Here is a 17,117-nt window from a genome sequence, read left to right on the forward strand (position 1 = left end):
AGTACAGTCCAAGCACAATAAATAAATCACAGTTCCAAGGCACACATGACCTGATTCTTCAGGCTTAAGTAGATCCTGTTCGTGACGCCAACATTGTAGCGCCCCCACTGCCGCAGGGCCGAGGGGTACCCGGTACCGGGCCTCTGAGTCTCTGCTCTGGGGTTGTCACGGTGGCTAGGCCCAGTCCGTGACCCTGCTGAGGGGCGTACAGTGATAGATATGATGGATGGATGATATTAGTGATGCTGTAGTGGTGCGGTGCAGTAAATAACGAGGACACCAGGTTGCAGTCTCTTTACCTCTTTACTGAAGATCTCTGGGTCCTCAGTCCAGAATACGGTTCACCAGGCTGCGCAAGTCCGGCCGGTCCAATGGCACCTCCAGAGTTCTCTTCACAGGTGGAAATCTGCGCCTTCCTGCTAGCGCTATGTGTTGTGGTCCTCCCCTGCTGTGCTTACGGGATAGTACCCCACAACTGTTGTGTCTGTTTCTGATGTTCCCTCACAACTCGTTCGGATGATGTTCTTCTCCTCCGTCCCTCCCTGATGTTCTGGTTAGGACGGCACCCGTATGACGAGTAGGCTCGGAGCTCTTCCAGGACCCTAGAGTCGCCCCTCTCCTAGTGCGCCCCCCATGTCTTCATAGGTGATGTATGTGAGACAGCCCGCCTGAGACTGACTGTCCTGCCGTTGGTTTGAAGTATTGCTTGGAGCTAGATATATATACTTCCTCTGCATTCCGGCCGCCGGTTGTGCGCCTCAGTAGAATGTTGCCTCGGTCTTACAGCACGACTCCTACTGGTATTTCTCCTCTTGCTTTGATCTCGTTTCTCACTCAGCACAATATATCTCGCTTCTAATCCTTTCTTAGGGCACCGCCGCTATGCTGAGCAGGCACGGTCCCGTGACGTTCTTTCTTGTAGCCAGGCCTCTGTCAGGGTCCCAAACCTGACAGGGACCCTACCAAATCTTTCCCCACAACACCCTCTGCCACAAGGTGTTGCCTGGTTCCAACCCAGTCAGCTTTCTGTCCTAACTTCCTGCCTGACCCTCAGTTTTACCAGTATGTGAGGAGTGGCCTAATGAATAGAACCCTTAGCTCCCCCTGGAGGCCCGACTGTGAAATGTATTGGTGTCTGTGATACCTGGTCAGATGAACTCCTTCAGTGCCATCAGACGTACCATAGCTCCCCTTAGTGGCGGAGCCACAGTACTGCAACGACCAGGACTCTGGGGCGCTGCACATAGGGTGCAACCACCTCGTGCGGAAGGTGAGCTCGCAGACGCCAGCGCCAACCTGAATATGCATTATCGGAAAACACCTTCAGCTGAAATGTATTGCATTGCAGAGTCCCTGCACTGCAATACACGCTGCCGGCCAGATAGTGATGTCATGTGCTGCCCGTGCTGTTGGCTTCTGCAATGACTGTTAGGCTATGTGCACACGTTGCGGATTCCTATTGAGGAGCAGGTGTAAAACGCTGCGGAATCCGCACATAGAATTGACATGCTGCGGAAAATACAACGCAGCGTTTCCGCTCGGTATTTTCCGCAGCATGTGCACTGCGGATTTCGTTTTCCATACGTTTACATGGTATTGTACAACGCATGGAAAACTGCTGTGAATCCGCAGCGGCCAATCTGCTGCGGTTCCGCAGCAAAATCCGCAACGTGTGCACATAGCCTAAAGGAGGACGCTACACGTCGTGAGAGCCAGGAAGGGAAGGAACAATAGTTTTTTCTTTTTAAAATATGCTGGTGAAGCGATGGCCGGGGGACCACCATGGTGCAGGGAGACTACCGTACACAAGATGAGGTGCAAACAACAAAGGGCAAATTTATTGAAAGACAAGGAATGAAGTGGATGAAGAAGGTGCAAACAGGGATATGCAATGCCAAAAGATAATTTACAAGAGTTGTACTCTTTAGCTGGGCCGTCAAATAGCACGGTGCTCCAACTATTACAGAATCAACATACGTCACACAAGCAAATGCAAACAATAAACAAAGAATGATGCTACTCTACGTATAGCCTCCCTGGCCTCTACTAAGCAGGCCACATGGCTGCCATGTTCTGTCTATTGAAGCCTACACTAGGCCCTGACATGTGCACAAAACAGGAACAAACTTACGGTGATGTTGGGGACTCAGATCCAGTCCCGGGGGACCCCAACAGTCTAGTACAGTGGTGCACATGGCTCTCTGCCAGCTCCATGAAACATGGTCTTCTCCTTGCTTCTGGGTCCTGGAGGTGCTCCTGGAAACTGTAAATCCCTTTCTCAGTATCTTCGTGGCTTCTCAAACTAGCACAGGACAGCCTGCTACACCCGAAGAATCTGTCCAATTTCACGAATCCACTAAACTCAAACAGTCCCATAGGGAAGATGAAGGCGTTTTTTTCTTTGTCTTTCTCTGCCATGGCTACTTGCCAGTATCCGCTTTCTAGGTTCAAGGTGGAGAAGTACTTGGCTTTCCCCAACGCTGTCAAGGATTCCTCGATGCGGGGTAACGGATATGAGTCTCCGGTAATCTACACAGAACCGGATGGTCCCATCCTTTTTCTTGACGAGCACCACCGGGGCTGCCCAAGGGCTCTGACTACTCTGCACTACTCCTAAATCCAGCATCTGCCTCAGTAATGTCTTCACCTCTTGGTACATCTTGGGCGGGATCTGCCAGTATCATTCTCGAATTGGACGAGCTTCCCCAGTCGGTATCTCATGCGTGATGGCTTCAGTACAGCTGAAATCCTCGGCGTGAAGGGCAAATGCAGCCTGCTTTTCCCACAGCATATCTTCTATCACTTGCACAAGTTCAGGGCCCAGAGTCTTCACATCCACTTCCATTTGATCAAGGATGACCCGTCCACTCCACTCTGGGGTTGGTGTCTCTTTGGCCCCCACAGCAACTGCTAGGGTCCACCCCACACCTCCTATCGGTGATAAAGACATCTCCTGACTCACCTCTTCACCCTTATGTAGGTACACCATGGCCAGATCTGTCCCTCATGGCAAGGTGACCTCCCTGGGGCCCACATTCAAAGCTCTTATGGGGAAATGTCCTCGCTGGACCACAGCTATCGTATGAGCTATCATGACTTCTTGGTCCACTCCTCCCACAGGCTGAACAATCACTTCCAACCCGTCGAGGTTGCGATGAGTCCCCACTGGAAGGTATAATATAGTTTCTCGCTCGGGAGGCAGGATTACAGGCTCTTTACCAGGGGCCCTGATGACCCCTACCGTCTGATAAGATGGCACGCTCTTCTGTGTTCCACAAACATGGTTCAGTCGTTGAAGAGCTTCTTGAGTAGGATTATGTGTAGTAGCCTTCTTCCAATATCTGGGTCCCCGTTTGGTAAATATAATCTGATCAAGTTCACGTAGGATATTTATTCCCTGTACTACAGGTACATCTTCTTTGATAGGCTCAGGGACTAGCAGGATCCCTTTTCTCCCCACTTCTTGCCCACAGATTCGAATATTCATCCACACAGCCCCTGTGACTGGGATCAGTTGGTGGTTGGCAGCAAAAAACGGATCAATGTCTCTTTTTCTGGCTTGGCCAGGGCCTGGAAATGCTGCTTGAAATATGTTTCTGGCATCGTCGTCACTTGTGCCCCGGTATCTATCAAGCAATCCACTAGAACACCCTCGAATTCAGCACACAGGATGGGACACCCAGCAATCAAGTGTTCGTTATGATATGGAGCAGTCTCTCTCCTCGCCTCTCCCGCAGAGTGCCGCACTACTGCGGGGGGTTGGTAGTTTAATGGCGGCTCCCGCTGGCCTTGAGCTTAATTCCGAGAGTCTCTGGCAAGGTGTCCCCCACATTCCCAGCACTGGATACCTCCTCCTCGCCGAGGGGTACCTCGATCCGTTCCTGTCCTCGTGCCTCCGATGCCTGTCGGGAGGGGGCTTGCGCCCACTGATCCCTTATCGGTCGGGCCGAAGAATAGTTGCATGAGTACGATGGGTCAGCCTGTTGTAGTTCTCCCACTCTTCGCTCCATCTGGGTCAGTTTCTCTTGCACTTTGACAAGGGACCGCTGCAAGTCTTGCACCACCTGGACCAGCACCTCCTGATGGTTTGGGTCCCCTCTGGTATTGGCGCCCTGGACATCACCCCAGATGCGTAGCTTTCTTCTTTACTTCGGGCCCCTGTTTCTGCCAGGATTTGACAAAACGTAAGAGCCAGATCTGCCCGAGCCCATTCTGACAGTGCTTGCCTCAAGGATGTGCTGTGAAGTCCCAGAATGAATTGCTCCTGGAGTATCCGGTCTTTAGAGGAACTTCACTTCAGGGTACTACGAGTGAGTTCTGATTGCAGGCAGACGTTTCCATGGGCTTCTCCCTCTAGGGCAGTTAAAGCGATATCCACTTCAAGGTCTGGGCTGATGTTATAAATCTTCAGGGTGCTTTGCAGCTCGGACACCCAGTCGGACAGTGGCATATTATTGCCGTCAAACCTTGGTAGTACACTAAATATGGTGCCCATAGGGAGTGTCCTTGCAGGGGTTCCACCAATGCCCACAGCATCCCCGTTAACATTAGCATTCCCCCCATTGCTGTCTGCTGCCTCCATCTTTGTGACAGTACCCTGCTCGCAGCGTCACTTGAAGCGATGGCCGGGGGACCACGATGGTGCAGGGAGACTACCGTACCCAAGATGAGGTGCAAACAACTAAGGGTACATTTATTGCAAGGCAAGGAATGAAGTGGATGAACAAGGTGCAAACACGGGTATGAAATGGCAAAAGAAAATTTACAAGAGTTGTATTCTTTAGCTGGGCTGTCAAATAGCACGGTGCTCCAACTATTACAGAATCAACTTACGTCACACAAGCAAACGCAAACAATAAAAAAAGAATGATGCTACTCTACGTATAGCCTCCCTGGCCTCTACCAAGCAGGCCACACCGCTGCCGTGTTCTGTCTATTGAAACCTACATTAGGCCCTGACATGTGCACAAAACAGGAACAAACTCACGGTGATGTTGGGGACTCAGATCCAGTCCCGGGGGACCCCAACAGTCTAGTACGGTGGTGCGCACGGCTCTCTGCCAGCTCCGTGAACCGTGGTCTTCTCCTTGCTTCTGGGTCCTGGAGGTGCTCCTGGAAACTGTAAATCTCTTTCTCGGTATCTTCGTGGCTTCTCAAGCTAGCACAGGACAGCCTGCTACACCGGAATAATCTGTCCAATTTCACAAATCCACCCCATCCCAGGCTGTGGGAGCTCTTTTACAGGTATAAGCTTAGCACTGACGTTCTCTGCAGCAGCTTCTGATCTGCTCACACACTCCCAAGGCTCCACTCCTCCACCTAGCACAGGGCAGTTGATTTTACACAGTCTATTGCAGGGGAAGCAGAACATTCCATCACACCAGACAAGGGGGTGCTGTCTCTTAAAGTGGCAGCGTGTTCCTAGTGTTCATAACAGCACCACCCCCCTACACTGGAGAAGAATGGAAGCAGCCCAGGATAGGGGTGCATCAGACTAGAAATGGGCCCAGGATGAGATGCAGTACACCAGGAAGGGGTCCAGGATTGGGGGCATTATACCAGGAAGGAGCCCAGAATAGAAGACACTATACCAGGAAGAGGCCGGGATGAGGGAAATTATTAGAGAAAGGAGCCAGGATGGGGGACATTATTGCATATGGGGTGATCACTCACGTCTTTATAGGATCTAGAACGCTAGAAGGGCCCATACATCTGACCACCATATAAATGGGGGTCCAGGTCAAAATGTTGCTCCAGGGCCTATCAGACTGTAGGTATGTAATAAGTAAATACTAGACAACTCCTTTATCAGATGTTCATGTTCTTCTTTTCAGGTCAGAGATAGACACAGAGCCAGAGAAAACAGGTTATATTAAGATGGTATCATAAAACAATGACATACATCCTGTTTGCCGAATGCTATTGAGTCGCCCACCAGAGCCGTTGGGTACCCGGTACCGGGTCCGGTGTTCACAGGGGGATGTCACGGTGGTGACCCGGTCCATGGCCCTGGGCGCCCATGTAAAAGGGGAAATTGAATAAAGTTTATGTTCGTGACGCCACCTGTGGTAGTCGGTCAGTGGGGACCGACGCTGCTTTAAGGGGTGCATTGGGGTGATGTTATGGCAGCTAGATGGTATAACTTCCCACAGGTGAAGTATATCCCCAGGGCTCCCGGTGTGTAGATGAAAGATGGTGAATGTTGCAGTAAAGAACGAAGACACAGGTTTGCAGTTTCTTCACCTGGTTTACTGAAGACTTCAGGCAGCCATAGTCCAGGGCACCAGATCACAAGGCAGGCAGGGTCTGGCTGGCTTGGAAGCAAATCCAGAGTCCCCTTTACCAGGTGGAGTTAAAAGCCTTCCTCTAGCGCGGTGGTGTTGTAGTCCCTTACTGCCTATGGCTTCAGATAAGGTCCTCACAGTTCTTCTCTCTGTCCCTCATATAGGATAGGAAAATACCTGTATGACAGGTAACTCGAGTCTTTTTACAGGGATGCCCCGGGCTCTATGTGTTACTGTGTCTTCAGGTGTGTGTGGCGGACAGGTAAGGTAAGGTAGTTCAGCTGTCCTGCCGATCTTTGCTGTAAGTCGTTGAGTCCCTTACAACCTCGGTATCCCGGCTACCGGTTATCTGCACTTGAGAGGGAGGCAGCTTGTTCACAGCTGGTCTCCCCTGATATCACTCTCCTGTGCTTTCGCTCTCCTTCACACTCACTGAACGATGTTCTGCTTTCGGTATGTCTCTTTCTAGGAGCTACAGCACTTTCTCGTGGCTGCACAGCTCCTTCAGTCCTTCTGCCACTTCATGTCTGACTGCTCTCTTCTCTGTCTCTCACTTTCTGAACTCTTTTCCTCCAGATCAGAATGTATTTATAGGGGAGTTCATCCTAAACCAGACTTAGAGCTTCCCCTTCTGGCCTGGAGTGTGAACATGTTGTGTGCATTGTGGTTACCTGATAAAGAAGATCTTTAATCGCTTCCAAACGTAACATCACTCTCCGTGTGAGGAACGCAATGTCACTGTGACGACTAGGACCCTGGGGCGTCACACTATTCCTCCCAGCCTCCAACTATCTCTCCTTACAATCTATACATAGGAATATACATAGGAACGAAAAAATAAATAGTGATGCGGCACTCGCCCGGTTGCTGTAAAAACAGTGTCCTTTATTCAACCATCATGGGTTTTAGACATAGTTCATGGGACAAGCAGGTAAAGGAGGCACATGGGGAAGAGAGACGTATGACCGCCGTTTTGCATGCTTGACGCTTCTACAGGACCTGTGAGTGCTGCATCAATATTTCTTTTTTCATTCATATTTATTGTATTTTCCAAAGCTGAGCACCGAATACCCACTGCTTCATACCGCTAGTTATCTGCCATAGATGATCCTCCCCCATATGCGTATGGACTTGACACCTTAGAGCCGTTCATTTGTTTTCTTTACTCATTTGATATACATAGGAACACTTGCCGCTTCTGTGTTCTCTACTAGACAGATACTTCTTTTTTTCCGTGACATCATCTGTTGGGAAAAGTCAGGAGGTTTCCATACACATTGGATTGTTGGCTGATCGTTCCCACATTGGTGGGATTTGTGGATTTTATCTAATGTGTATGGAGTTGTACCAAACTTGCCTATCCTACCTTTACAGAGAGAACAAGGAGTAGAGGCCCTACTTCACATTCCTAGGTTTTATTCTCTTCTCATATTTAAGGGAACACTATCTAGTAATGTGAGGAGCTGTAACAGTTCTGTTGGCTCCATCTGATATTTTTGCCATCAGAATGACTTTGAAGGAACAGCTTATCCCGTTCCTGTCTGATTCAAGATCTCACACCCCACCTCCACCTATACACACCTTAACTCACACATTGTATCTGCGGGGGTCTCTGGCATATAGTTATGCGAAAAGTTTTATGTTTACCCCTGGAGCAGTCTCATTCTGTCTGTGACACTCCCTCAGCCCCATCAAAGGAGACTTGCTTCCCCAGAGCAATATATAGTCGCTGAGCATTCGAAGTGCATCTAGTGGTATGTATATGAGTAGTATGGTATGCAGGTCAATGTGCATTAGAAATATATGCTCATTTTTGCCAGCTTGAGTACTGATATTGTGCAAATATGCTGTTCCATGACTGCTGCAAATGAAGTTTGAAGGGTTAGATACAGGTGATTGTAAGCTCTTGTGAGCAGGACATGTAAATATAGCTGTAGTCAGGGGAAGCACTATCACAATATTAATTACACTTAGTGTATGGGCATGGAAGTCTCTAACATGTGCACCAAACTCATTATGATCAATGGATGAGTGCTATCCGATGTTTTATCGGGATATTAATCGAACCTATGTTATTCAATGGGGCAGTGCTGATGCTCAATTTTTTTCACTGTCAGAATCTGCCACTCGCCCATTCAAGTCTTTGGGTGGGTGGAAATCATCGGATGGCACTTGAATGACATCTGAGTGCAGTCTGATTTCTGCGCACTGACACAATGGAGAAGATGGAGAAATTTTGCTCTCCATCTTTTCCTCAGTGTGCTCCGAATCTATCATCTGAGAGAATCAGATCACACTATGCTGACACTGATCAAACTCTGATCAGCATGTCGTTTGCATAATCTGCCTGATGAGATTAAGATGAGAGAATTTATGACCATCTGACCGTAGTCTATATGTAAGTATATTGCATACTCTGGCTTACGTTGTCTAGAAGCTTCCACAATGACTAAACATACTGTACATGGCGAGGTAAACTCTTTCTTTTTTTTGGCAGTCTTTGTACTAAAAAATATTATAGTATTCTTTTTGCATAAATTTGTTCAATGAGAACCTAAGCTATGGTGTATGGTGTAGTTAATTTCCCAGCATACAGTCATGGCAGAACGTGTTGGCCCCCTTGAAATTGTTCCAGAAGAGGAAGTATTTCTCCCAGAAAATTATTGCAATTGCACATGTATTGTTGTTCACATGTTTATTTCCTTTGTGTTTTTTGTAGCAACACAAATAAAAACAGAGAAAAAATTTGTCATAATTTCACACAAAACCCCCACAATATCTGGAAATTGTCTGTGAAATGCAGAGCTTAATTTGAAGTCACAAAACCATTCCTAATATTTTATTAGAAAAAAATTGTGCAATAAAAAAAGTGTTTACTGAGTTAGCAGCAACTTTAAATTTGTTTTGCTTTCTCTGATAGTATTTTTAATTTTTTACGTTTACTTAAAACTTATTTTTTTCCATATTTTCTTCAAAGTCCAAGATAATTACAAAACTGCTGATGATCTATATATATAATTGTCTAAGGGGTACTTCCGTCTGTCTGTCCCGGAAATCCCGCGTTGCTGATTGGTCTCGCCAGCTGCCTGTCCTGGCTGCCACGACCAATCAGCGACGGGCACAGCCCGGCCGAGAATTAGTCCCTCCCTACTTCTGTCCAGTCAGTGCCCGGCGCCTGCTCCATACTCCCTTCTAGTCAGCGCTCACACAGGGTTAATGGCAGCGTTAATGGACCACGTTATGCCGCGGGTAACGCACTCCGTTAACGCTGCTTTTAATCATGTGTGACCAACTTTTTACTATTGATGCTGCCTATGCAGCATCAATAGTAAAAAATCTAATGATAAAAGTAATAAAAAAACAAAAAACCTGCTATTCTCACCTTCCGTCGTCCGCCGATGCGCGCACGGCTGCCGCCAGCTTCCGTTCCCAGAGATGCATTGCGAAATTACCCAGAAGACTTAGCGGTCTCGCAAAACTGCTAAGTCATCTGGGTAATTTCGCAATGCATCTCTGGGAACGGAAGTTGGCGGCAGCCGCTCGCGCATCGGTACAGCTTCGCTGGACGACGGAGGGTGAGTATATAACTATTTTTTATTTTTATTATTTTTTTTAAAAGGGATATGTTGCCCACACTGCTTTATATTATGTGGGCTGTGTTATATACTGCGTGGCTGCTATATACTACATGGGAGTGTTATATACTACGTGGGCTTTGTTATATACTATGTGGCCTGTGTTATATACTGCGTGGGCTGTGTTATATACTGCATGGCTGCTATATACTACGTGGGCAGTGTTATATACTGCATGGCCTGTGTTATATATTGCGTGGGCTGTGCTATATATTACGTGGGCTGTGTTATATACTACGTGGGCAGTGTTATATACTGCGTGGCCTGTGTTATATACTATGTGAACAGTGTTATATACTGCGTGGCCTGTGTTATATATTACGTGGGCAGTGTTATATACTGCGTGGCCTGTGTTATATATTACGTGGGCAGTGTTATATACTGCGTGGGCTGTGTTATATACTGTGTGGCCTGTGTTATATACTGCGTGGGCTGTGTTATATACTGCGTGGCTGCTATATACTACGTGGCCTGTGTTATATACTGCGTGGCCTGTGTTATATACTATGTGGGCTGTTATATACTACGTGCGCAGTGTTATATACTGTGTGGGCTCTGTTATATACTGCATGGCCTGTGTTATATACTGCGTGGCCTATGTTATATACTGAGTGGCCTGTGATACATTACGTGGGCTGTGTTATATACTACGTGGCTGTGTTATATACTGCGTGGCTGCTATATACTATGTGGCTCCTATATACTACGTGGCCTGTGCTATATACTATGTGGCTCCTATATACTACATGGCCTGTGCTATATACTATGTGGCTGCTATATACACACATACATACTGGTACATATTCTAGAATACCCGATGCGTTAGATTCGGGCTACCATCTAGTAAAATATATATTTCACCTGCCACTTATCGCCGCTCCAATGCTGCCTCCCAAATTCTCTCTGCTAGTATTCAACTTTTCTGCAGACCACACAGCTCATATGCCCTATGTGACCACCGCAGCCAATCACTGTCCTCGGTGGTATCATGCTTTATGCTACATAAAACACTGATTGACTGTAAGGCCAATATCATAGACCAGTGTTTTGGGACAGGTGAAATCTGTTATTTTTACGGATAAATCATGAACTTATTACAATCAATACACCTTTTTCACATGTCCTACTTAGGTCAAACTCACCACTGCAAGTCAATGATACTGTGAAAAAAATCAGATTGCACACAAATTTCGTCCATGTGCTGTATGGATTTTTCTGTTTAATGGGTTTAATAATCTAAGTTTTTTTTCATGTAAGAAAAACATGCAACAAGGTTTTTTGTAAGATGATTCAAAAATGGCTCATATGAAAATAAAAAACCTGAATTGTTAAATCCGCCTAAGGGCTCCTTCAGACGTCAGTTTTTCAAGTACAAGTGCTATCCATGTTTTTCACGGATAGCACTTGTACCATCTATGGGGCTGTTTACAAGCAATTGCAGAGTCATGTGCGATATTGATCCAAGTGTGTCTGATCAATCCTACTGCTGTCCATTTTTCAGAGACTGTTAGGGCTCGCTCACAGGGATGTAGATTCTCTCATGTGAGAGAATTGGAACAATTTTGCTAATGTCACTCTGATCAAACTCTGTCAGAGTCTGAGTCGATTGTCTTCTTAGTGTGATCAGGTTCTCTCACATGAGAGAATCGCAACACAGGTGTGGAGAAGATGGAGAACTTTTTTCCATCTTTTCCATTGCATCAGAGTGAGAAAAAAATTGCACATCTTCACTGCCCCATTGTATAACATTGGTCCAAGTGCTAATCATCAGATAGCACTCAGCCGTGTTATACAATCGTGTGAGAAGGTGGAGACATTTTTTTTCACATTCGGGAAAAGCTGGGGAAAATTGGACCAAACTCTGATGAGACTCAGGTGACATTCTGATGAAAATCCAATAAAACACTGATGGTAATCACTAATGAAACTTGGCCTGTTTTTCTCATACATGGAAAAACAGGTGTCTGAATGCGCCCTAAAGTGAACCTGTAAGCATAAGTAAACAACAGGCATATTGTCACTGATTAAAATGATCCCTGGGTTGAAGAAATCCGTCTTGGGGATCTTGTCAAATAAGTGTTAGAAGTTTTCTGTTAATGTTCTCGTGCGCGGATGTAATTGTGAAGGCTTCAGTATTCCAGCCAGTATTAGTTCTCACCAACCTATGGAGCAACATAGGTGACAAATGGCTGAATAGAATATGACAAATGTAAAATTCTAGGAGAGAAGCCCCTAAACTCATTGCAATAAACCATCACTTAATACAATTCTATGGAGATTTACTTTCCACTTGTGACGTCTTTGTCATTGTAGAAATTGGTGCTCTGTACCCATCACTCGCACGGTGACGTGTCAAGTTCAGAATGGCACTTTCCTGCAGAGGGTGTACCAGAACTGTCACTGGGCAGCAGGCTGCTCCGGAGGAAGGTAAGAATACAGACTACTGAGCTTGGAAGGCACAATTTGGGAAATTAAACATTGAGCACCAGTTTTGTGGAAATTCAATGTTCCAAACTATTTTGCATTTCAGATTTACAAAATAATTTGAGACCTTTTTTGCCTCTCATTTTTGGTGACAAAAGCGGATGAGGTTATCCAGGAGGAGGCATGATATTACTTACATCAGCAGCCATAGCAAAATCTGCATCTTGTCAGAGTCGACAGAAATTTTAATTAGAAGGACATGTAAAGATAAATGAAAGCTTTTTACTCCAACAATGCATTCATTAAGGCCCCTTTCACACATCAGTTTATTGCCATCAGTCACAATCCGTCGAATTTTGAAAAAAACGGATCCGTCGCAGATTGTGAAAAACTGATGCGACGGATCCATTTTTTTCAGACTAGCTGATCCGGCTAATTGGATCCTAAAAAAATCGGATCCGGCACGACAGCCTTCCATTCTTGCAAACGACGGACGGCGACGGATCCGTTGCTGTCTGTTTTTTCGACGGACAAAATAAACGTTACGATGACCATTGTCTCCGGCCACCGGACAAACAATTTTTGACAGATCTGGCAAACGACGGATGAAACGTGAGGCCATCCGTCGCAATCCGTCGCTAATACAAGTCTATGAGAAAAAAACTGATGCCGCTGGATCCGTTTTTTTCAAAATTCAACAGATTGTGACTGATGGCAAAAAACTGATGTGTGAAAGGGGCCTAAGACTGGCCAGTCTGAAATGGCATTCTTAGTATCCCTTATTGTGATTATTGCACATTTTCTGCAAAACTAATGTTGTTTTTTTGTCTACTGCATTCATTAATATCTTATTGGATTTTTAGTTATAGGACAGTTGTCCGACCAACCTATAGACTCAGCTATAAGACGGTGACTACATTGGAGTGGAGATGCTGTCCTGGATACCGAGGACCAAGCTGTGATGAAGGTAGCAAATCTGATTTTGCTAAATGTTGCATGTGCTGGTGCTGGTCACTTGGTGGGCAGAGAAATCTAAATGTGAAACTGATGTATTCGGGTTTATTCACACTGTGTTTGCAATGTATGTTCATTGCATGTGCTGGCAAATTGTCCTAGCAGTTACGCCAAACATGTCAATGGACTCCTATGGGTTCAACGGATGACAAGACTGTCATGGGGTAATTTTAGTTTGATTGATTATTAGTGATGAGTGTGCTCGTTACTCGAGTTTTCCGAGCATGCTCGGGTGTTCTCCCAGTATCTTGGGCATGCTCATAGATTATTTTTGAGTCCCCGCAGCTGCATGATTTGTGGCTGCTAGACAGCCTGAATACATGTGGGGATTCCCTAACAGGCAACCCCTGCATGTGTTCAGGTTGTCTAGCAGCCGCAAATCATGCAGCTGCGGGGACACAAACGTAATCTACGAGCACGCCCAAGCTACTCGGAGAACACCCGAGCATGCTCAAAAAACTCGAGTAACGAGCACACTCGCTCATCACTATTGATTATAAAGGAAAGCCCACAAAAAAATGTACATGCGCAGTGCAGATTTTTTCTAAATTGTGCCTATTGGTAGGGTATAGGATAAGGCAAGATTTTCCAACATTCTGCATATGCACTTGCAAGGTTCACCTGAGATACTGCCAACCTTTCAATGAGTGTGGTGTTGATTCTAGCTGCGGATAGAGACCTGTCACCAGCTTGTTCAGGCAACAAGAATTTTCAATTTTACAAGGTATAGCAGCTGCTAATCAGAGATGGTTTCTGGGTGGCACAAACTATACTATACCTTCCCAGTACAAGGAAATAACAGATATACCCCTAGGCTTCACTTTGTTTCACTTCCCCTCTGTCTTGCACATGGGGCCTCAACCCAGTCATGAATATCTGGTTCTAACAAGTCTCCTCAACAGGTTACACCTATGGGTATGTGCACACGCTGCGGATTTTGCTGCAGATTCGCAGCAGTTTTTCATGCGTTTACAGTACCATGTAAACCTATGGAAAACAAAATATGCAGTGCACATGCTACGGAAAAAAACGCACGGAAACGTATTCCGCAGCATGTCAATTCTTTGAGCGGATTCCGCAGCGGTTTACACCTGCTCCATAATAGGAATCGGCAGGTGTAAAACCGCAGGTGAAATCTGCACAACAACCGCGGAAAAAACGCGGTAAATCCACGGTAATGCGGAAGTGCGGATTACCTGCGGATTTACCAAAATCAGTGCGGAAAAATCAGCAGAGTAATCCACAGCGTGTGCACATACGCTAAGACTCCATCAGAAATAGAGTATACTACTTGAACTAGGATAGGATAAAGTGGCTTTCTGGCTTTTGGAAAATTTAGAGCAGATGAGATCCACATAAAAGAAGCTAAACTCGTCCCAGAAATCATCTGCCCTCCTCACCAGCCCTGCTCTGGTTGTGTCAGCTGAACCAGATGTAATGGCGTCCCGACCGCCAGTCTACTGACCCTGCAGACCCTCTATGGCCACATAGGTCAAGTGATGTCATCAAATACATTATCAGTATGACTCCTGCTCTGAATTTTTAAAGAAGCCAAAATAACTCTTATGAGGCAGAGAGTTGTTCACTTATTATTACCCACTTTCTTCACCATGATGTTCTTACTGAATTTTCCCAGGCACAATGATAAACTAGACATCACTGCAACAAACAGTGGATCTTACAATTTGAGGCTGGGTTCATACCAGCATTCTCCCTTCTGCTTTTCTGTATTGCATTAGCAACAAAATAACAAATCATGGCAATGATGAATCCATTACAGATGGACCCAATTGCACTAGAAGAACCCCATAGACATGAATAGAGTCATCAGATTTCCATTAGGTTGTTTGTCCTTTTACTTGAAATGTTCAGGTAATAATACAGTACATTATTGCAGCATTGCATTATCACAACAACAAAACATGCAATATTACATCTTGCAAATAAACATTATCACACAGGTGACACGAGATAACCTGTGCCGTTCCTGGGGGGAGCAACAGTGTCACTAACTCCTTACATTCCATTCCCCCTGGTTTATCCAGTGCTGTTCCTCCAAACTAGATCTATGGCCAAACAGTGTCCCAGAGATTTAAATTCCTCCAAGTTTTGATAAAGTAGACTCCTCTAGAGTTTCCATATGCATACATAGTCACTTCTGTAGCAGCTTTATTTGCAATATTTCTGTATAGCTCCCTCAGTCTGATGGGATTTTAGAATCGCAGCAACATGAACACTAACTGTAACATACAAGTAACTATAATCTACATATCACAAGCCTCACAAGCAAAGGAGTTTCTCTCCTAGCAATCAGTTTACTTTGGAAGTCACTTTCCAAGGCAGTATGCTTAGAACATGTGGAGCATTCACAGGCTGATGATCGAGGTCAGGCCCGACTTCATGTTTTTGTTCGTCTCGGGTGAAAGTTTCAGTAAGCCCTTTTAACACATAACGACAGGTGCTATTAAAGACACAATGTATTCCAAATCCTTAGCTTCTACGACATATATAAGTGTTACTTGGAGGTAGGGGGTCTTTACTGTATGTTAAAGCATGACTTCCGCTTTTTTTTTTACATTTCTGCACTGGAAGGGTGCTATTAATCTAAGTTCCGTGCACTTCATATAATGCTTATGCAGCGCCCCAGAGTCCTGGTCGTTGCAGTACTGTGGCTCCGCCACTAAGGGGAGCTATGGTACGTCCGATGGCACTGAAGGAGTTCATCTGACCAGGTATCACAGACACCAATACATTTCACAGTCGGGCCTCCAGGGGGAGCTAAGGGTTCTATTCATTAGGCCACTCCCCACCATTGTGGGTAAACTGGGGGTCAGGCAGGAAGTTAGAGCAGAAAGCTGACTGGGTTGGAACCAGGCAACACCTTGTGGCAGAGGGTGTTGTGGGAGAAGATTCGGTAGGGTCCCTGTCAGGGGTGGGATCCTGACAGAGGCCTGGCTACAAGAAGGAATGTAACGGGACCGTGCCTGCTCAGCATAGCGGCGGTGCCCAAGGAAGGATTAGAAGCGAGATAGATTGTGCTGAGTGAGAAACGAGATCAAAGCAAGAAGGAGAATACCAGTAGGAGTCGTGCTGTGAGACCGAGGCAACATCCTACTGAGGCACACAACCGGCGGCCGGAACGCCGAGGGAGTATTACAATATTCAGCTTCAGGCAATACTCTAAACCAACGGCAGGACAGTCAGTCTAAGGCGGGCTGTCTCACCCAAATCACCTATGCAGTCTTGGGGGGCAACTTGTGGAGAGGGCGACTCTAGGGTCCCGGAAGAGCTCCGAGCCTACCCGTCATACGGGTGCCGTCCTAACCGCAACATCAGGGAGGGACGGAGGATTAGCAGAACATCATCTAATCAAGTTGTGAGGGAACTTAAGAAACGGACACAACAGTTGTGGGGACTTTCTGTAAGCACAGCAGGGAAGGACCGCAACACCTAGCGCTAGAAGGAAGGCACAGATTTCCACCTGTTAAGAGAACTCTGGAGGTGCCATTGGACCGGCCGGACTTGCGCAGCCTGGTTATCTGGATTCCGGACTGAGGACCCAGAGATCTTCAGTAAAGAGGTAAAGAGACTGCAACCTGGTGTCCTCGTTATTTACTGCACCGCACCACCATCACCACTACCACCATCCATATCTATTATTCACTGTACGCCCCTCGGCAGGGTCACGGACCGGGCCTAGCCACCGTGACAACCCCAGAGCAGAGACTCAGAGGCCCGGTACCGGGTACCCCTCGGCCCT

The 17,117-nt window shown here is 46.4% G+C and overlaps 1 protein-coding gene across 9 annotated transcripts in view; it reads left to right on the top strand.

The window, feature by feature from the left end:
* Positions 1-17,117, top strand: part of EMID1 (EMI domain containing 1) — a 224,204-nt gene that overhangs the window by 15,556 nt on the left and 191,531 nt on the right. For all 9 annotated transcript variants that reach the window (XM_077296678.1, XM_077296635.1, XM_077296653.1 and 6 more), the window contains exons 2-3: positions 12,233-12,346; positions 13,207-13,310. In XM_077296678.1, the coding sequence (XP_077152793.1) occupies positions 12,233-12,346; positions 13,207-13,310 (218 nt within the window). The remainder of the gene's footprint in view (positions 1-12,232; positions 12,347-13,206; positions 13,311-17,117) is intronic.

The sequence above is a fragment of the Ranitomeya variabilis genome, chromosome 1 (assembly GCF_051348905.1).
Source record: "Ranitomeya variabilis isolate aRanVar5 chromosome 1, aRanVar5.hap1, whole genome shotgun sequence".
In the NCBI taxonomy this organism is placed as follows: Eukaryota; Metazoa; Chordata; class Amphibia; order Anura; family Dendrobatidae; genus Ranitomeya; species Ranitomeya variabilis.